General features: G+C 43.0%; 1 protein-coding gene across 1 annotated transcript in view; it reads right to left on the bottom strand.

Moving 5' to 3' along the window:
• The window catches only part of LOC127639456 (uncharacterized), a 160057-nt gene that overhangs the window by 37953 nt on the left and 100061 nt on the right, over positions 1 to 22043 (bottom strand). The window contains exons 31-35 of the mRNA XM_052121510.1: positions 19601 to 19771; positions 9721 to 9894; positions 7819 to 7995; positions 5817 to 5987; positions 5429 to 5602 (exon numbers count right to left, since the gene is read on the bottom strand). Coding sequence (XP_051977470.1) covers positions 5429 to 5602; positions 5817 to 5987; positions 7819 to 7995; positions 9721 to 9894; positions 19601 to 19771 — 867 coding nt within the window. The remainder of the gene's footprint in view (positions 1 to 5428; positions 5603 to 5816; positions 5988 to 7818; positions 7996 to 9720; positions 9895 to 19600; positions 19772 to 22043) is intronic.

The raw sequence follows: 22043 nt of genomic DNA, 5'->3' as shown, positions 1-22043 counted from the left end.
CTGGAACCTCCACGCCTGGTCCCTGGGCGGGATGCGGAAGAGCTAGCCGGCTTACCGGCGACTGTTGTGAATACAATCAACCAAGCCAGAGCCCCTCTACCAGGCACCTTTACGCCCTAAAGTGGCGCTTGTTCGCAGATTGGTGTTCTTCCCGAACTGAAGACCCGCAGAGATGCGCGATCAAGTCAGTGCTCCTGTTCCTACAGGAGAGGCTGGACAGGAGGCTGTCCCCGTCCACCCTCAAGGTGTATGTCACCGCCATTGCCGCCCACCACGATCCTGTAGACGGCAAGTCTTTGGGTAAGCACCGACCTGATCCTCAGGTTCCTGAGAGGCTCGGAGGCTGAATCCCTCCCGGCCAGGCCTAGTTCCCTCCTGGGATCTCTCGGTAGTCTTGGCAGGACTCCAGAGACCTCCCTTCGAGCTGCTTGAATCAATTGGACTCAGGGCCCTCTCTCTTAAGACGGCCCTGCTGATCGCGCTCACCTCTATCAAGAGGGTCGGGGACCTGCAAGCGTTCTCTGTCAACGACACTTGCCTGGAGTTCGGTCCGGCGGATACGTCTGTGATCCTAAGACCATGACCGGGCTATGTGCCCAAGGTTCCTACCACACCATTCCGAGATCAGGTAGTGAACCTGCAAGCGCTGCCCCGGGAGGAGGCAGACCCAGCCCTTTCATTGCTGTGTCCAGTGCATGCCCTGCGCATTTACCTGGACCGCACACAGAGCACCAGACGCTCTGAGCAGCTCTTTGTCTGCTTTGGGGGACGGCAGAAAGGGAATGCCATCTCCAAACAGAGGCTCGCCCACTGGGTTGTCGATGCCATCACACTGGCTTATCACACCCAGGTCGTGCCCCTACCCTTGCGGTCCGAGCTCACTCAACAAGGGGTGTTAGCGCCCTCGTGGGCACTGGCCAAGGGCACCTCCCTAGCAGACATCTGTAGAGCCGCGGGTTGGGCAACACCCAACACCTTCGCGAGGTTTTACAACCTCCGCTGAGTCGGTTACGCCTCGTGTTTTCTCAGGCTGAGCCCGTGAGAACTCGGTAACACATAGACCGACCGGCCGGGTGGATCGCTTGCGCCAAGCGCCCTTTTCCTTACGTCAAGGTAAAGTAATGCGCCCTCTTCCCAGGGCGTCCCACTCCGAGTCGGGACCCTGGTCGATTCCTCCCCAGCCCTCCGGGTCCGTGGTTCAGCGGAGGAACTCACCGACCCAAGCCACTGCGGGTACCCTGATGGCCACCCCGTACTGGTATTGGGGCTCCACAGGTAAAATAAGAAGGCCTCCTGTTCGGACTCCCCCTGTGTGTAATTCCACGGTTCTGTCCCCTTACGAGCGGACCCCCGTGTCTCCCTTAGGCAGTTACAGCTGCCCCGGTCGCCGTGCTGTAGCAACTCCCCCCTTTCGAGGCTGGATCTATCACTGCACCATACTTTCCACACGAGCCCTAAGACGGCCGTGTGACGTGTCTACCACTTTTCCTCCCCACGTGTGGTCTCCGCAGGGTCTGGGTAAGACCCCCTTCCCTATATGCGTGTAAGGGCCCCGGCCGTGATTGCTCTATGCGAGAAACATAGAGAGAAAAGAGGCCCAGCCAGGCTGGCCCGTTCCCATGTTGGCAAACATCGCCTTGTTCCCCTCCCAGGGTAACTAGAAGGATCCCGATGTTCTTATGGGGCATTGGGGAAGGGTACGTGCAGCCAGGTACAGACGATGCGCGGCACTGGATGAAATCCCTGCCCGCCTCTGTATCGGCGGTTCACGCATACACGGTTCAGCGCATGGCAAGATTGGAATGGGTCCCCTAGTGTCGCTTCTCTGACACAACGTGGAGAGAGCGACAGAAGGGGAACGTTTGTCTTTCCTCCGTCATGTCGCTGGACCATTTCCGGCTCCTCAGAAAAATCCTGAATGAACTCCCGTATTTGCGCCGCTTAAATACCCGTATGTCCGGGGCCGGGACATGCAAATACTGGCTGCCAACTCTCATTGGCCTTTTTTCATAGATCAGAGGTGGATATCGGCGCTCAAGAGAGACCCCTAGTGTCGCTTCTCCGACACAACGTGTCGTTCCCTCCCTCGGGGAACGGAGGTTACATACGTAACCAAACGTTTCTTTTGGAAGTCAATAACTCCATTTGTCGTGCACTTTGAGTTTTGAAGCTTTGCAGACTTTTTACATTCACAAAAAGCTATATAACACACTACATGAAAGGTAATATTTGAAAACCCTAATAGGTGCACTTTTAAATTTAAACAATCAAGAAATTTAAAAATATTTAATAATTTTTTTATCCATCCATCCATCCATCTTCAACCGCTTATCCGAGTCGGGTCGTGGGGCAGCTGCTCCAGCAGGGGCCCCAAACTTCCCTATCCCGAGCCACATTAACCAGCTCTGACTGGGCGACCCGAGGCGTTCCCAGGCCAGTGTGGAGATGTAATCTCTCCACCTAGTCCTGGGTCTTCCCGAGGCCTCCTCCCAGCTGGGCGTGCCTGAAACACCTCCCTAGGGAGGCGGCCAGGGGCATCCTTACCAGATGCCCAAACCACCTCAACTGACTCCTTTCAACGCAAAGGAGCAGCGGCTCTTCTCCGAGCTCCTCACGGATGACTGAGCTCCTCACCCTATCTCTAAGGGAGAAGCCCGCCACCCTTCTGAGGAAGCCCATTTCGGCCGCTTGTACTCGCTGACCTAGTTCTTTCGGTCATGACCCAACCTTCATGACCATAGGTGAGGGTAGGAACGAAAATTGACCGGTAGATCGAGAGCTTTGCCTTTCGGCTCAGCTCTCTTTTCGTGACAACGATACGATAGAGCGAGTGCAATACCGCCCCTGCTGCCCCGATTCTCCGCCAACCTCCCGCTCCATTGTCCCTCACTCGTGAACAAGACCCCGAGGTACTTGAACTCCTTCACTTGGGGCAAAACCTCATTCCCTACCTGAGTACGCACTCCATCGGTTTCCTGCTGAGAACCATGGCCTCAGATTTAGAGGTGCTAATCCTCATCCCAGCTGCTTCACACTCGACTGCCAAGCTGATCCAGTGAGAGCTGAAGGTCACGGACCGATGATGACATGAAGACAACATCATCTGCAAAAAGCAGCGATGAGATCCCCAGCCCACCGAACCGCACACCTTCCCCACCCGACTACGCCTCGATATCCTGTCCATGAATATCACAAACAGGATTGGTGACAAAGCGCAGCCTTGGCGGAGACCAACCCCACATGGAATGAACTTCGACTTTGTGCCGAGGACCCGGACACAGCCCTCGCTTTGGACGTACAGGGATTGGATCAGCCCTAAGAAGGGACCCCCCACCCCGTACTCCAGCAGCACCTCCCACAGTCTCTCCCGGGGACCCGGTCATACGCCTTCTCCAGATCCACAAAACACATGTAGACCGGATGGGCATACTCCCAGGCCCCCTCCAGGATCCTTGCGAGTAAAGATCTGGTCCGTCGTTCCACCGACCAGGACCGAAAACCGCATTGTTCCTCTTCAATCTGAGGTTCGACAATCGGCCGAACCCTCCTCTCCAGCACCTTGGAGTAAACTTTACCAGGGAGGCTGAGAAGTGTGATACCCCTGTAGTTGGCACACACTCTCTGATCCCCCTTTTGAAGAGGGGAACCACCACCCGTTCTGCCACTCCTTAGGTACTGTCCCAGATTTCCACGCCAATGTTGAAGAGGCGTGTCATCCATGACACCCCTCCACATCCAGAGCTTTCAGCATTTCTGGTCGGATCTCATCAATTCCGGGGCTTTGCCACTGCGGAGTTGTTTGACTACCTCAGTGACCTCCCCAGGGAAATAGAATCTGATCCCCCATCATCCTCCGGCTCTGCCTCTACCATAGAGGGCGTGTTGGGATTTAGGAGTTCTTCAAAGTGTTCCTTCCACGCCCAATAACCTCCTCAGTTGAGGTCAACAGCGTCCCATCTTTGCTGTATACAGCTTGAATGGTTCCCTGTTTCCCCTCCTAAGGTGGCGGATCGGTTTCCAGAAGCACTTTGGTGCGGACCGAAAGTCCTTCTCCATGGCTTCTCCGAACTTTTCCCACACCCACTGCTTTGCCTCCCTCACGGCCGAGGCCGCAGCCCTTCGGGCCCTTCGGTACCTTGCAACTGCCTCCGGAGACCTCCGGGACAACAAATCCCGGAAGGCCTCTTTCTTCAGTCGGACGGCTTCCCTGACCACCAGTGTCCACCACGGTGTTCGAGGGTTACCACCCCTTGCGGCACCTAAAACCTTGAGGCCGCAGCTCTCCACCGCGGCTCGGCAATGGAAGCTTTGAACATTGCCCACTCCGGTTCAATGTCCCCAACCTCCGCAGGGATGCCTGAAAAGCTCCGCCCGGAGGTGTGAGTTGAAGATCTCACGGACAGGGACCTCCTCCAAACGTTCCCAGTTCACCCGCACTACTCGCTTGGGCTTCCCAGGTCTGTCCAGAGTCTTTCCCCACCCCTGACCCAACTCACCACCAGATGGTGATCGGTTGACAGCTCTGCCCCTCTCTTTACCCGAGTGTCCAAAACATATGGCCTCAGATCCGACGACACGATTACAAAATCGATCATCGACCTTCGGCCTAGGGTGCTCTGGTACCACGCTACACTTATGAGCATCCTTATGTTCGAACATGGTGTTTGTTATAGATAATCCATGACTAGCACAGAAATCTAATAACAAACATCCACTTGAGTTCAGATCAGGGAGGCCGTTCCTCCCAATCACGCCTTTCCAGGTGTCCCTGTCATTTCCCACGTGTGCGTTGAAGTCACCCAGCATCACTATGGAGTCCCCTACTGGGGCCCTATTCAGGACTCCATTCAGGGTCTCCAAGAAGGCTGAATACTCTGAACTGCTGTTCGGTGCATATGCACAGACAACAGTCAGAGTTTTCCCCACAACCCGTAGAGGCGTAGGGAGGCTGACCCTCTCATCCACCGGGTAAACTCCAACGTAGTGGCTCAGCCGGGGACTCGTGAGTATCCCCACACCAGCCCGTCGCCTCACACCCTGGGAAACTCCAGAGAAGAATAGAGTCCATCCCCTATCCAGGAGTATGGATCCAGAGCCAAAACTGTCAGGCCGATGTAAGCCCCACCAGATCCAACTGGTAACGCTCCACCTTAATTTTTTTTTTTTTTTTTAATTTTTTATATTTCTTTCAAATAAAATTCTAATGATTCCAACAAAACTAATGTGTATCTTTAACATGTGAACAACCATGGAACCACATGAATTCACATGGTTCGTCATTTAAAAAAAATTTAATCTGTTCTGAATAATAATAGGTTGTAAGTTCCGAACCAGTGCTAAAATATAGTTATTTCACTTATCAGCTGATGGTTTGCAATTCATACATATGTAGAGCATAACATATATTTTGTATTATATCATGGCTCACTTCAATGTGTTCAGTTTGTAGTTTTTATCCTGCAGTAAATCCCAGAGCAGTTTCACTCCTGATTCTCCAGGGTAATTTCCTCTGAGATCTAGCTCTAGCAAGTGTGAAGGATTTGATCTCAGAGCTAAAGACAGAGCTTTATATCCTCCTTCAGTAATGCCACAGTATGAAACCCTACAGAAAGCAGTGTGAAATAATTACATATCAAATAAATTATTTACTTGAACAAACATAAAGTGAAAAATAAAGTGTATTTTATTAATTTAATGGTTGGTGAAAAACACAATTCATCAATAATGCTGGAATAGGAAAAATCTCCCCCCTTTCTTTAGTTTACTACAGTAATATACCTTAAGATGAGAGACAATCATTCACTAAATCCAGTTACCTTAGTTTCTCCAGTTTGCAGCTTGTATTTTCTAATCCCTTCTGGAGCTTCTTCACTCCTGAATCCAGCAGATTATTGTTGCTTATGTCGAGCTCTTTCAGACTGGAATTTGAAGTAATAACTGTAGCTAGAGATGAACAGCTTTTCTCTGATAGACCACAATCACTCAGCCTGAAATGATTCACAGGAGAGAAATAATTTGTTAAGACATAGAACTTTGTCAATATTGTTATTAATTGGATACCGACAATTATGTTGTTTTTAGGGCTGCAACTAACGATTATTTTGATAATGAATTAGTCTTAGATTAATCTGATAAAAACAAATGTTATTTCCTGTATTTAATCAAAATATGTTTTTTATATAAAGGGCGTCCGGATCTACAGTACTGAATTCATGATTCTATACTCTCACAAATCTTTGAATAAAGCCTGAAATGTGAAAAGTTTGAGTTTATTATTATTATTATTAATATTATTATTGCTTTCAGGACATATGCAAAACATTTCCTTTCATTTACTTTGAAAAATGGACAAAAAGTACTATTTATTGTATGATGATCCATCACGGATGGAGTGTGACAGAAAATCAACCCAGCAGAGGGCAATGGTGACACCAGAATAGAAATATGAATAATTCTGCCCAGCTAAAAAATACATAATTAAGTTAGATACATATGCTTGAACACAGTCACTGATTACATACATTTGATCTATTTTAAATTAATATTGTAGGTTTTAAAATAGCATTGTCACTGATAAATGTATTACATACATTTGATATATTTTAAATTAATATTGTAGGTTTTAAAATAGCATTGTCACTGATTACATGTAGCTAAACTATTCTTTTAAAAATATGTGTGTGTTTATCCAGTAAAATAATGTTTGCCATGGTATAAATTTACTGGTGATATCAGACATCACATTTGGCATTATCAGGAGGACTATCAAATATCAGGACCCCTAGCATTATTATTATGCATTATATTCAGCATTATATACACAGTTAAATATAGTACAATCATCTGTTAATTCTGTGCAGATCCACTATCACGCTGAAAATAGCATTGTTGCTCATTGTATTACATGTGCTCTTTTGAGGAGGAGAAATAACCTAAAACAATTTAAAAACCGGCACACTTTGACTTCCGAGACATTATATCCATGAAAGCTAAATAACTCAATACATTGAAACCAAAATTGATTTATGATGTTGCACAAGTTTAATCAAAATGATGGCTTTTCCTTTCTCCATTGTGATCAGTTTGACATGGATGTGAGCGCTCATTTGCTCGGTGAAGTTTAACGGAGACTCACATGTGATAAAAACAAACAGTTTTGTGAAATACATGGAAATACAGTACACACCTGATTTTTAATTCATAACTTATAAATTATAATACATAGAAAATAGAGGTAAAACATAAGTTATGCTTTGGATAGAAACAACTCTTGAGCACATCAAACAGCACATGCCCTCTTTCAACACAACTGAAACAGCAAACCGCTCCACATGAACCTGTTTGTTTGATCTTCTTTGAAGTGTTTATAAAATGCTTTCGCATGCTGGACAACTTGGATTGTGTTTTTCCCCCCACTTCAACTGGTCTCTGTTGTTTTTCAATCAAGTTTCATCATGCAACACATTTTCACTGGGCTGTAAAGTGACGTCACTGATGGAGCTCCTCCATTCTTGCCGCATATATCCAACAAATTGATATTTAAATTTGTTGTAGATGATTTCCATTATCAATAATTAACAATTTTATTGATTCGTTTTTGCAGCCCTAATTGTTTTAATCATTGTATGATTTAAATTATTTCAAAAACGTGTTTATGACATTCCAAATAATACGATCAGCAAGAATTACTATAACTAAAAATAAAACAACAATATAACTGTTCACAACCCACACTACATTCTCACATTCGCATTTTCAGTCAATTTCCAAATGTTTTACAGATAACAGATGTCTTTATCTGGTAGAAGCAATACTCACAGAAGTTTGTTGAGTTTACAGTGTTTATCTTCCAGTAGAGCAGTGAGTTGATTCACTCTTGAGTCTTCTAGTTTATGTCCACTAAGTTTAAGTTCTCTCAGGAGTAGAGGATTTTTAACTTTTAAAACTTTAGTTAGATACTGACAGGCCTCTTCTGCAGAAGAACTTTGTAATAATCTAGAGAGAGAGAGGAAGTACACATTGACATTACATGCCCAATAATTATTTATTACATAAGTAGATCTAGTGCAACTTTACCCACTCACAAGATGCATAGATTAAACCAACAGAAGATGTTAAAAACTTTTTTTGAATTTTTTTTTTACTGTTCAAATTCAAATTAAGTTTTTAACATACATTTCGCTGAATACATCTACAATAATTATTTACTGTAACAAAACCTGTCTTTCTACAATAATAAACACCATCATTCAACCCCATTTCTGAAAATGCTTATAAAACCAACAAGGTTTTTGCTCCATTGAAAGCACTACAACTACACTTTATATGATGTTTTATCTTATGAATTGAATTGTTTTTTTGAAGATGTTCAGTAATTTCAAATCAAATGATTGCAACATGCTCCAAAAAAGTTGAGACAGGGGCAATTTAAGACTAATAACAATTTGATGAGTTGAATTAAAAACAAGGTGATGTGAAACTGGAGATGTTAAACAAGTGAAGTAATCATGTCATAGTATATAGGGAGCCTCCAAAAACAGCCTAGTCCCTCAAGAGCAAGAATCATTCAAGATTTCATTCAAGACAACATTGAGAACAATGTTCCCAAAAGTCAGATTGGAAGGATTTTGGGCATTTCACCCTCTACAGTGCACAATATAGTTAAAAGATTCAAGGAATCTGGTCAAATATCTGTATGTAAAGCGCAAGCCGAAAACCACTTCTGAATGCATGTGATCTCTGATCCCTCAGATGTCACTGTCTTAAAAACTGCATTAATCTATAATGGATATCATGAACATGGGCTTGGGATTAATTCAGTAACCTTTGTTAGAAAACAACATTCACCGCTGCATCCACAGATGCATGTTAAGACATTACTATGTAAAGGAGAAGTAATACATCAACACTGTTCAGAAACACTGCTTACTTCTCTGGGCTCAGTCTCATCTTACATGGAAAGCTTAGTCACTGTGTTCACTGGGCCAAAGAGTAAAAGGAACATCCAAGCTGTTATCAGCTTCAGGTCCAAAAGCCAGTGTCTGTATGGGCCAGGGGTGTGTCAGTACCTTGCACATATTTGAGGGCACCATTAATGCAGACAGATATGTACAAATTTTGGAGCAACATATACTCCCATCTAGCACTGTATTTTCCAGGAACGTTCCTGCATTTTCCAGCAGGACAACTTGAAACCACATACTGGCCAGATTTCAAGTGCATGGCTGTGTAATCAGAGAGTGTGGATACTAGATTGGCCTACCTGCATTCCTAACTTGTCTCCAACTGAGAATGTGTGGTGCATTATGAAGCACATTAGATGGCAATGAAGACCCCATACAATTGTGCAGCTGAAGATTTGCAAAATGGATGAATGGTGGCAAAATCAATTTTCTAAACTTAAACTTGTGTCCTCTGTGCCCAAATGTTTAAGTGCTATTAGAAGAAATTGTGATATTTCACAGCGCTAAACACACGACTGTCCTAAAATTTTTGGAGTGTGTTGCAATCATCTGATTTGAAAATACTGTACATTTAAAAAAATTAAATTACATTCACAAGGTAAAACATCATATAATGTGAAGATGTAGTGCTATAAATATAGCAACGGGTAAATATAATTTACAAATCACTCCATTATGTTTTTATTAGCATTTTTCAAACTGTCCCAACTTTTTCAGAATTGAGGTTGTGGAACAGGACATGACATACAATACTCACTTTAGTGTGTTCAGTTTAAAGTTTGTATCCTGTAATAAATCATAGAGCAGTTTCACTCCTGATTCTCCAGGGTCGTTTCCTCTGAGATCCAGCTCTATTAGGTGTGAAGGGTTTGATATCAGAGCTGAAGCCAGAGCACTGTATCCTTCCCCTGTAATACTGCAGTCTGAAAGTCTACAAAAATAAAACAATCACTTTGTTATTTTAAAAATTAACATTGAGATACAAAACAATCAATGCACAAGCAATTTGAATCATAATTAGCTCAAACTGATATTATCTAGATAATCTTCCTAGACCAGGGGTACTCAACTTTATAAAGCTGGGTGGGTTGGAAAGCAGGACCCCTTTAGCCTTGAGGGCTGCACTCTCTTTCATTTTTTACTTTGCTTAAAACTGATTTTATAATGATTTTTATAATGATATTATGATGATCATATATAAGCCAATATGATGTTTTTGTATCTTTCATTTTAAAAGGTCCATACATTTTCAGGTAGGTTATATACAGTGGGTATCCAACCAGACTGACCACTACTAACATGGGGATTAATGCACTGTAAAACATTAAATTCTCACACACGAGACACATTTGCAAAATCACCACCAGGAGGCGCAAAGGGACACTTTTGGAACCATTGTTTAGAGAGAAGAATGTTATCATAATAAACATTGCTAATTTCATTATTTGTATTGTATTTCTACATATGGATGTGTAGAAGGCAACCATAAAGTTAAATTATAGGTGGTGCAGTTGCATAGGGTTCAATCTAGCTGTTCAATTGAAAAACGTTTTAACAAATTAAACAACATTTATTGATTACAAAAAGCCTACCGAAGCTTTTGTTTTTAGTGTTTTGAAGATCTTGAGTGAAAAACGTACCACAGTGGGGCCTATTACCTTAGGACGGTAAGTAATTTATATTGCTCTTTGCTTAATGTTATTTCACTCTCCAATCCTCCCTGAGATAAATAAATAATAGGGTTAAGTGGTGTTAGGATATTCAGTAGATTATTTTGATGTCAAATAACATGTCGCCCAATGTAGGGTGTATCTTAATACCTTTTACCTTATTTTTATTAATCTCAAGTTAAGTAAAGTAAATCGAATCTGGCCTAAATTATAAGCATTTTTTTAATTATACTTACAATCTGGACAGAGGACTCCTTTGTGGTATGCTCTTGCTCACAATGATAAAACAGCAAAAAACAAAGCCTCGATAGGCAAATTTCTTGTTATCAATAAAATTAAATTTATTGGTTACAATTTTGTTTCTAGCAGTCAAGTCAAAGTGGTTTTTATTGTCGTTCAACCATATACAGTTAGTACAGTACACAGTGAAACGAGACATTCCTCCAGGACCATGGTGCTACATAAAACAACATAGAACAAACACAGAACCACATGAGACTACACAGACTAAATAACATACCTATATAAAGTGCATGTGCAAACGTGTGCAAAAGGTATGGGACAGTACAATAAATTACTAAAAATTAACAGGACAATAGGCACAGTGAGAGACAGTGCAGTGCCGATCAGTACACAGTAGTGCAAAAAGATGACAGTTTCTAAAAATGCCAAATGTAAACATAACATACTATGAGATAGTGTTCTATGCACATAGCAGTTATTGAGGTAGCAGCCAGGTATAAAGTGACAATAATTAAAGTGCAACTCAGGACACGTGTGTGTGTGTGTGTGTGTGTGTGTCAAACCAGTCTCTGAGTATTGAGGAGTCTGGTGGCTTGGGGGAAGAAGCTGTTACACAGTCTGGCCATGAGGGCCCGAATGCTTCGGTACCTTTTGCCAGACGGCAGGAGGATGAAGAGTTTGTGTGAGGGGTGTGTGGGGTCGTCCACAATGCTGGTTACTTTGCAGATGCAGTGTTTCTTGTAAATGTCTTTGATGGAGGGAAGACAGTCCCCGATGATCTTCTCAGCTGTCCTCATTATCCTCTGCAGGGCTTTGTGGTCCGAAATGGTGCAAGTCCCAAACCAGGCAGTGATGCAGCTGCTCAGGATGCTCTCAATAGTCCCTCTATAGAATGTAGTGAGGATGGGGGGGTGGGAGATGTGCTTTCCTCAGCCTTCGAAGAAAGTAGAGACACTGCAGTGCTTTCTTGGTAATAGAGCTGTGTTGAGGGACCAGGTTAGGTTCTCCACCAGGTGAACACCAAGGAATTTGGTGCTCTTGATGATCTCCACAGAGGAGCCATCGATGTTCAGTGGAGAGCGGTCGCTCTGTGCTCTCCTAAAGTCAACAACCATCTCTTTTGTTTTGTCCACATTCAGGGACAGGTTGTTGGCTCTACACCAGTCCGTTAGCTGCTGCACCTCCTCTCTGTATGCTGACTCATCATTCTTGCTGATGAGACCCACCACGGTCGTGTCATCGGCAAACTTAATGATGTGGTTCAAGCTGTGTATTGCTGCACAGTTGTGAGTCAGCAGAGTGAACAGCAGTGGACTGAGCACACAGCCCTGGGTGGCCCCAGTGCTCAATGTGGTGGTGGTGGAGATGCTGTTCCCGATCCGGACTGACTGAGGTCTCCCTGGAAGTCCAGGATCCAGTTGCAGAGGGAGGTGTCCAGGCCCAGCAGGTTAAACTTTCCAATCAGGTGCTGAGGAATGATTGTGTTGAATGCTGAGCTGAAGTCTATAAACAGCATTCGAACATATGAGTCCTTTTTATCTAGGTGGGTGAGGTCCAGATGGAGGGTGGTAGTGATGGCATCGTCTGTTGAACAGTTTGGACGATTCGCAAACTTCAGCGGGTCTAGTGAGGGGGGCAGCTGGGTCTTAATGTGCCTCATGACGAGCCTCTCGAAGCACGTCATGATGATGGGTGTGAGTGTGACGGGACAGTAGTCGTTGAGGTAGGACACTGAAGAATTCTTTGGCATGGGGACGATGGTGGTGGCCTTGAAGCACGTTGGAACGACGGCGCTGCTCAGAGAGATGTTGAAGATGTCAGTAAGAACATCTGCCAGCTGGTCTGCACATCCTCTGAGCACTCTGCCAGGAATATTGACTGGTCCAGCAGCCTTCCGTTGGTTGACTCTATGTAGAGTTTTCCTCACATCAGCTGTGGTAAGACAGAGCACCTGGTTGTTGGGAGGAGGGGTGGTCTTCCTTGCCACCACTTCATTCTGTCTTTCAAACCTAGCGTAGAAGTCATTCAGCGCATCTGGAAGGGAGGCATCTTTGTCACAGGTAACTAATGTTATCCTGTAGTTGGTGATGGCCTGGATGCCCTGCCACATGCACCGCATGTCGCTGCTGTCCTGGAAGTGACTGTGGATTCTCTGGGCATGTGCGCGCTTTACCTCTCTGATGGCCCGGGACAGTTTGGCCCTAGCTGTTCTTAGGGCAGTCTTGTCGCCTGCTCTGAAGGCGGAGTCTCGGGTCCTCAGCAGCGCACGCACCTCCGCAGTCATCCACGGCTTCTGGTTGGAGCGTGTGGTTATGGTCTTGGAGAAGGTGACATCATCAATGCACGTGCTGATGCAGCTGGTAACTGATGCTGTCTATTCCTCCAAGTTGGTAGAGTCGCCATATGTTGCAGCATCCCTGAAAATGTGCCAGTCAGTACACTCAAAACAGTACTGAAGAGCAGAGATGGCTCCTGCTGGCCAGGTTTTCACCTGCTTCTGGAGCAGTTTTGTGCGTCTGATGAGCGGTCTGTATGCTGGAATTAGCATAACAGAGATGTGGTCTGAGCAGCCTAAGTGGGGGTGGGGCTCCGCCCGGTACGCGCCTGGGATGTTTGTGTAAAAAAGATCAAGCGTGTTCGCTCCTCTCGTTGCAAAGTCCACATACTGATGGAATTTAGGGAGCACTGTCTATAGATTTGCATGGTTGAAATCTCCGGCGACAATAAACAGTCCGTCAGGGTGAGCGTTCTGCAGTTCACTCATAGCCCCATACAGTTCACAGAGCGTTTCCTTAGCGTTAGCACTGGGGGGAATGTAAACTCTGGTTATAATAACAGTGGTGAATTCCCATGGTAAATAAAAAGGTCTGCATCTAACAGTCACAAGCTCCACCAGCGATGAGCAGTAACTAGAGACTAGCATAGAGTTATTGCACCATTCCGTGTTGATGTAAACACACAAGCCACCACCGTGAGTCTTACCGAACAAAGCTGCATTTCTGTCGGCACGAAACGAGGCAAGCCCGTCTAGCTGAATGGCGGCGTCCGGAACTCTGTTACTGAGCCATGTCTCCATGAAAACAAAGACGCAGCAGTCTCTAAGCTCACGCTGCATAGTCTGCTGGAGTCAGATGTAGTCCAGTTTATTGTCCAGGGAGCTAACATTTGAGAGCAGGATAGATGGGAAAGCCAGCCCGCTATGGTTTGTTTTTAGCCTAGCATAGACCCCCGCCCTCTTGCCGTGCTTTTACTTCCTCGCACACCGCTTATGACGTCCCCTCCCCCAGGCGCCGGCATCAGACGACACCAAGGACTGGAGGCCTGGTCTCCACAGAAAGCAGAGTTCGCGTAGCAACTCCTGCAGATCATCATGCAGCTTGGTTGTTCCATGAATCTTATATTTTATGGTAGACACGAACACTGATTGCTCCGATGTCCATGTGCCGTAAAAGTCAGGCTAAGTGACAACCGTGCCGCTATATTGGATCAACAGTCCAAGTCAAAACAGTCAAAACATTCTAGGCAAATACAAAGTAAAAATAAAGTACAAAAGTCAAAAACATTTTTCAATCAAAGGCAACATCCGCAAGGCTTCTAGCGACAGAGATACTGACCAAACAAAGCAGCATCTGATGTAATCATCATTTTTTCAGTCTTTTAAAGATGACCTGTCTATTGGTAACTGCCAAGTTGGTGACATCAGTTGTAACTTCTAGTCTGCCTCCAAAAATCTATTTAAATAGTCTTTGCTTTGCGTCCTATGTAAGCAAAACTTTAAGCTCTGTCTATGGTAATATATCTTTCTTTAACATCAACATATAATTTATAATATTACATATAAAGTTTGTCTAACTTTATACATGTTTTTTTCTCTATTCCAAGTCATATAAAATACTTGTACAATAAAGCAGTCTCGTCTTTTTCTTCTTGACCTCAAATTCATCTCTGTGCAGTGAGCTCTGCATCTGGCTTGCATACCCATAAATCTAACTCAGGTTGTGGCGGAGCTGTGGCTCAGGTGTTAGAGCTGGTTGGCCACTAAATCACAGGGTTGGCAGTTAGATTCCTTGCCCACATGACTCTAAATGCCAAAGTGTCCTTGGGCAAGACACTGAAACTCAAGTTGCTCCCAATGGCATGGCCAAATTGCATGGCAGCTCTGCTGTCATTGGTGTGTAAATGTGTGTATACATGGGTGAATGAGACCGCTAAGGTTAAAAAGGCACTATATAATTGCAGGCCATTTACCATTTAAAAACTTTGAGTAGAAACCTACATGTAGTACCTACATTTGTGTCAAGCGTACTCAAAACTTTCATGTTACTCTGCTGGACTAAACTAAAAGATTTATGTGCAAGCCGTTTCCACAAAAAGTAGAGTGAGCGAGTTGGGATTTACAGTGTAGCTAAGGCAAACATCTGCCAAATGCATTAATGTAATATAAAGTGGGTCCGATCATTTTAAGTGATGACATCATGTGGGCCACAAAACGTTTTTTTGCAGAATGAATGCTAGGACACTATATTAGTATGCCTACATTATTATAACTTCTGGAGGTGAAAAGATGTGAAAATATGTACAAGTATAATAGTAGCAGACAGTGTAGATGATGGATAAATGTACTCACTTCAGTCTGTTTAGTTTACAATGAGGATTCTTCAGTCCTTCACAGACCTGTTTTACTCCCGAGTCCATCAAAGTACTGTTGTTCAGATCAATCTCTTTCAGAACAGTATCAGAGGAGAGAACACTAGCTAGAGCTGAACAACTTTTCTCTGTCAGGTCACAATTGTTCAACCTAAACAGAAAAACAGCATTCATTTGGCCTTGTTCTTCAACATACATCAGTACAACAGGCCTTTACATATGCTAATACATATGGCTGACATTTCTTTTATGTAATAGTTATAATGTATAAAATCAAAAGCGTGTACTCACTTAATTTTCACCAGTTTGCTATGAGAGTCAATCAATAGAGCTGAGAGCTTCTCTCCATCCAGATCACCTAATTTATTATTGCTCAGATCCAGTTCTTTTAGCAGTAATGGATTTTCACCTAAAACGTCAGAGAGATACTTGCACGCTTCTTCTGCAGCAGAACTTTTCAAAAACCTACAGAAAGTTGAAAATAATTCTATTTACATTTATTCAATTGGCAGACACATTTATTCAAAGTGATTTTAAAAGAGGAAGAACACAAAAGTGATTCAGCTTCAAGAGACAATACTACAAAACTTTCTGCATTACAAAGTTTTAGTTGCACCGGTAAAACACTATCCAAGACAGAGATTAGTGCAACAAGAATAGTATCTAATTTTTTTCTGAGAGTGGCCAAGTGCTCATGGAAAAGACATGTCTTTAATCATTTTGTTTATTCTAATAATCTTCTTACATTTTTATTCCTTTCTGAAGCTGCCAAGTTTTATTTGTCCATTATGTTAATTAGTTAAATTTATACTAATGATAACTGACTCCAGATTCACAGTAGAAATGTGGCACATAATAGTCTAAACTAGAGTGAGACACATATCTACCAAGCAGATAATATCAGAAATAAATTTAAACAAATCTTGTAAAAGGTGTGTTTGCAGACGTTTAGAGGCATAAATGGAATTCACTTGTTGATCCAAACTATATATTTAAAATTTAAGCAAATAAGAAACATTACATTCATTCATATATTTTTAAATACAATTCTTCTGATTACAGCAAAACTCATGTGTATTTTTAACTACACATTGTCATGTGAACAACTAGTCAGTAACTGCACTGCTTGTTTATGTATCACAGGTCTAAAGCACACTATTACTGAACAGTAATATTTAGACTGTTATGTAGTCTAATGATCTGCTTCAGGCTAGTGAGACTTCAACAGTTTTTATTTTATTTTGTTCATGTGAATTCATGTGGTTCCAGTCATTTTTAAAAACTAGAATCTGTTTTAAAAAATAACTGGTTTTCAGTTCCGAACCAGTGGCTAAAATATAATTATTTCACTTATAAGATGATGGTTTGCAATTCATAGATAAGTAGAGCATAACATTTATTATGTATTATTTCAGGGCTCACTTCAGTGTGTTCAGTTTACAGTTTTTATCCTGTAGTAAATCATAGAGCAGTTTCACTCCTGATTCTCCAGGGTCATTTCCTCTGAGATCTAGCTCTATCAAGTGTGAAGGATTTGATCTCAGAGCTGAAGACAAAGCTTTATATCCTTGTTCAGTAATGCCACAGTCTGGAACCCTACAGAAATCAGTGCAAAATAATAATTACATTTATCAAATAAATTATTTACTGAAACAAACAGTATTATAATGTAAAAAGTTAAAGTGCATTTATTAATTTCATAGTTGGTGGAAAAACACAATTCATCATTACTGCTGGAATAGGAAAAATCTTCCCCCTTTCTTAAGTTTCTTAACCTTAAGATGAAAGAAAATCATTCATTAAATCCAGTTACCGGAGTTTCTCCAGTTTGCAGTTTGTATTTTCTAATCCCTTCTGCAGTTTCTTCACTCCTGAATCCAGCAGATTATTGTTGCTTATGTCGAGCTCTTTCAGACTGGAATTTGAAGTAATAACTGTAGCAAGAGATGAACAGATTTTCTCTGATAGGCCACAACCACTCAGCCTAAATGATTCACAGGAGAGAAATCATTTGTCACACATAATTCTTTGTCAACATTGTTATTAAATTTACACTGACAATTATGTTGTTTTGACCACTATATGGTTTACCTTCCACAATTATTATTTGTTTTGTGCTTAAACATATTAAGAACAGCAACAACTACAATTAATGTAAAAACTTTCTGTAGAAAATGTGAGTGGTGCTTGCTGTGGCAAATTCATAACCACAATGTCCAACCATGGGCACATTTACACTGCCCCAATGAGCCCACCCCATTTTTCTACAATGTTCTGGTGCCAAGATATGTCTTGGGCCCTAAACCTCTTGAGCTTCTGGCGGCCAGGAGTGTGTAATAAATTTACATTTAAAATAAAAAAGCTCCTGGATACATAAATAGCAACATGTGGTACTATTTGAAAGCTTGGAATCTGAATTGTTTTACTGAAATAGAGTCATATACCAAATATAAACTGTATTTTTTGTTGTTGTTGTGATTACACCACAACCGCTATAGAGGTAATGTCTTTTTCCTAGAACTTGCTGCCATCAAGTGGAATTAACTAACTCTTTTTGCCGCTACATAGACCAGACAGAGCCCAAATCACAGGATTTTAAAGAGAGGATAAAACATTTAAAAGAGTATGTTCATCACAAGATTGAACATTTTATTTTTGTGGGGTTTCCTGTAATATGAGACCAATTTTTAGCAAAGATGAGCTATCAAATGTTGATGTGAAATAAATGGAGGTGGCAGTCAAAATGTGCAGCTGAGCTCAAGAGGTTTAGGGCCTCAGTACACTGCCTCAAGTCCAAAGCCAACCCCCATGTCTCCAAAATGTTCTGCTGCTAAGATATCACTTGGTCATGTTTCAATATGGTTGCAAGGGTGCTCTTGATGGTTGCTAAGGCATAGCTAGGAAGAGTCAAAAGAGCCCACCCCCATGTCACTATGATGTTCTGGTGCTGAGATATAATCCAACTGATTCATTTTCAGTTTAAATCTAAGGATATTTTGCACAATATTTGGATCTTTTATAAAAATCATAGCACACCTCTTCATAGAGGCAGTTGATTTGACACCTTGTTTATTTGATTTTGGACATACGAAAAATGGTGTTGGAGTTACACACCAAAGTTATGGTGGAACAAGAAGAATTGGGTAAGGAAATATTGGAAAATTCCCAAACGAAGGTCAAAGCAAAAGTAGGTGGTGCCTTGCTAAAGCAAGAATCACTAATAAATTCACAACACTACTGTACTTTTACAAATGTTATTTCAGAACATCTCATTCCAGTTCTAAATCTATTTCCAAGCATTACCAGATTACCAGAATATCAGATATAATCAATACTCACAGAAGTTTGTTGAGTTTACAGTGTTTATCTTCCAGTAGAGCAGCGAGTTGATTCACTCTTGAGTCTTCTAGTTTATGTCCACTAAGATTAAGTTCTCTCAGGAGTAAAGGATTTTTATATTTTAAAACTTTAGTCAGATACTGACAGGCTTCTTCTGCAGAAGGGCTTTTCAACAACCTGGAGAGAGAGGAAGTTGCAGCTGTATTAAAATTAATTTAATAAAAAATCTTGACTTTATCAAGTTTGATGTGTAAATATTCCTGAAGCAATATTTATAGTAATAATTAGCCTGCACATAATTTTAGTATTATTTCATGGCTCACTTCAGTGTGTTCAGTTTACAGTTTGTCTCCTGTAGTAAATCATAGAGCAGTTTCACTCCTGATTCTCCAGGGTCATTTCCTCTGAGATCCAGCTCTATCAAGTGTGAAGGATTTAATCTCAGAGCTGAAGACAGATAACTATAACCCTCTTCTGTAATGCCACAGTCTGAAATTCTTTAGAAAAGAAGTGTGAAATAATAACATTTATCATAAATATACATACTATATATATATATAGGTTTTATATCATTAAAAAATGTAAAGTGAATTTTATTAATTTAATGATTAGTGGAAAAAACTTATATATAACCAAAATTCTTCATTAATGCTGGAAGAGGAAAATTCTTCCACATTTCTAGTTTACCACAGAAATTTACCTTAAGATGAGAGACAATCATTCACTAAATCAAGTTACCTGAGTTTCTCCAGTTTGCAGTTTGCATTTTCTAATCCCTTCTGTAGCTTCTTCACTCCTGAATCCAGCAGATTATTGTTGCTTATGTCGAGCTCTTTCAGACTGGAATTTGAAGTAATAACTGTAGCTAGAGATGAACAGCTTTTCTCTGATAGACCACAATCACTCAGCCTGAAATGATTCACAGAAGAGAAATAATTTGTTAAGACATAGAACTTTGTCAATATTGTTATTAATTGTATACCGACAATTATGTTGTTTTTAGGGCTGCAACTAACGATTAATTTGATAATTGATTAATATTAGATTAATCTGATAAAAACAAATGTTATTTCCTGTATTTTATTTAAAAAAAAATGTAAATATTTTTTTTCACAAATTCCATTTACTTTGAAGCATTCTTTTTTCTCTTGGTTATTTATAGAGAGGGAGTTCGGGAAGTGATTTGTGTTTTCTTTTCTTTTCCTTTTTGACAGGTAAGTCACCTTTTAAACCCCTTTAGGAAGAATGTCTTTTGTTCCCCATCTGTCGCTCACTTTGACGTTGTGTCAAAGAAGCGACACTAGGGGTCTCCCTTGAGTGCTGAATATGCCTCTGAACTATGAAAAAAGGCCAATGAGAAGTTGGCAGACAGTATTTACATACCCCGCCCCCAGATATACGGGTATTTAAGCAGGCAAATACGATGAGTTCATTCACCCCATGCAGTCAGCTGCGAGTTACACACCAGTTCCTGCTTTTTTCCTCTGACGCTCTGCATGCTGTTGGATTGACGGCGCAAAACAGCAGCTTTCTCCTTGTTGCACGGCTGAGCATTCTGCCCCTGGGTGCTTCGACAGCGCAGAGAAAAACTCGAAAGAGTTATTAAAAGAGTGATTTTCTTTATAAAAGAGTATTTTCCTCTAAAAGAGCAAAACACAGCGGCGTTGAACGTCCTTTTCAGGATGCGTATTTTTAAAGATGCCTTTCCACCCCTGTGTTGTTCCTGGATGCGGTAGAGTGCTCTCCGCTTCAGACGGCCACAGGCGTTGTTTTGTGTGTCTGGGCAGCGATCACACTGAGGCTGCGTTTGTGGATGGTTCATGCTCTCACTGCGAGCCATGAAGAGCCTGCCGCAATGGGCAATGCCCCGTCTGCTCGCCGAGGGCATCCCCCTGTGGCTAAGAAACACCCTGCTCTGCCTCAACCCTGGCCCAGCTCTCTGCCCCAGCATCGAGCACCCTGCAGGAGGCGCACGCCCCCTGTCTCACGGACCACCTCGAGGACCCGAAAGGCAGTCTGAGACGTTAGCTCCAGAGGTGGTAAGACCACTCCGTCCCCCGGTGGAGGGCCGGGAGGAGAATCTTGTGTTGAAGTTATTTCATTTGCCCCCTAGCCGGGGCTGCGGTACCCACATTCTCAATAACAGAGCTATTTCTTTTGTCTCTGGGTCACCCAGCCCACAAATGCCGTTCTCACGGCACTTTGCTTCCAGATATCAACAGTCCCGGTTCCCTGAACACAGTACCTCCGCCCTCAGCCCCACGACTGTTCCCCGGCCAGTCGGTTCAGATGAGTCCAGAGGACGCCGACATCGGACCTCCACCTCAGTCACGAACCCGCCCCCTGCCGGGTGTGTGGAGCAAGGTAAGTGCTTTGAGTTTTTTCTCAGCACCAAAGCCTCGGGACGCACCCTTGCCTCCAGACGCTGCATTACCTGCTCCGCCCCATTGCGAAGCCTCGCCAAGTAAGTCAAAAATACTCGTCCCCTTGGTGCCCCTAGCATGGAGTTTGGAGAACATGCCAATTCCCTGCGCGCGGAAATCGCTACTCTTTTACTCAAAGACATGATAGAGCCTGTCCCTCCAACCGAAATGAAGAAGGGTTTCTACAGCCCTTACTTCATTGTACCCAAGAAAGGCGGCGGCTTACAACCAATCTTGGACTTGCGAGTTTTCAAACGGGCTCTGCTCAAACTCCCGTTCAAAATGCTCACTCAAAAACACATCCTGACTTTTGTCCGGCATCTAGATTGGTACACAGCGGTAGACCTGAAGGACGCGTACTTCCACGTCTCGATTCTGCCTCGACACCGACCATTTCTACGGTTCGCGTTCGATGGCCAGGCATATCAATACAAAGTCCTCCCCTTTGGCCTGTCTCTGTCCCCTCGTGTCTTCACGAAAGTCGCAGAGGCAGCTCTTGCCCCGCTCCAAGAAGCCAGCATTCGCATACTCAACTACCTTGACGACTGGCTCATCCTGGCCCATTCGCGAGAGTTACTATGCGCGCACAGATACCAGGTGCTCAGGCACCTCAGCCGTTTGGGGCTTCATTGTCAACTCGTAAAAGAGCAAGCTCGCCCAGGTTCAGAGAATCTCTTTTCTCCGCATGGAGTTAGACTCAGTCTCAATGAAAGCACGTCTCACCAACGAGAGCGCGCAATAGGTGCGGAAATTTCTCG

The sequence above is a fragment of the Xyrauchen texanus genome, chromosome 48 (assembly GCF_025860055.1).
Source record: "Xyrauchen texanus isolate HMW12.3.18 chromosome 48, RBS_HiC_50CHRs, whole genome shotgun sequence".
Lineage (NCBI taxonomy): Eukaryota > Metazoa > Chordata > Actinopteri > Cypriniformes > Catostomidae > Xyrauchen > Xyrauchen texanus.
Note: the sequence above shows the minus strand (reverse complement) of the source record. Positions and strands in the feature narration are given on the sequence as shown.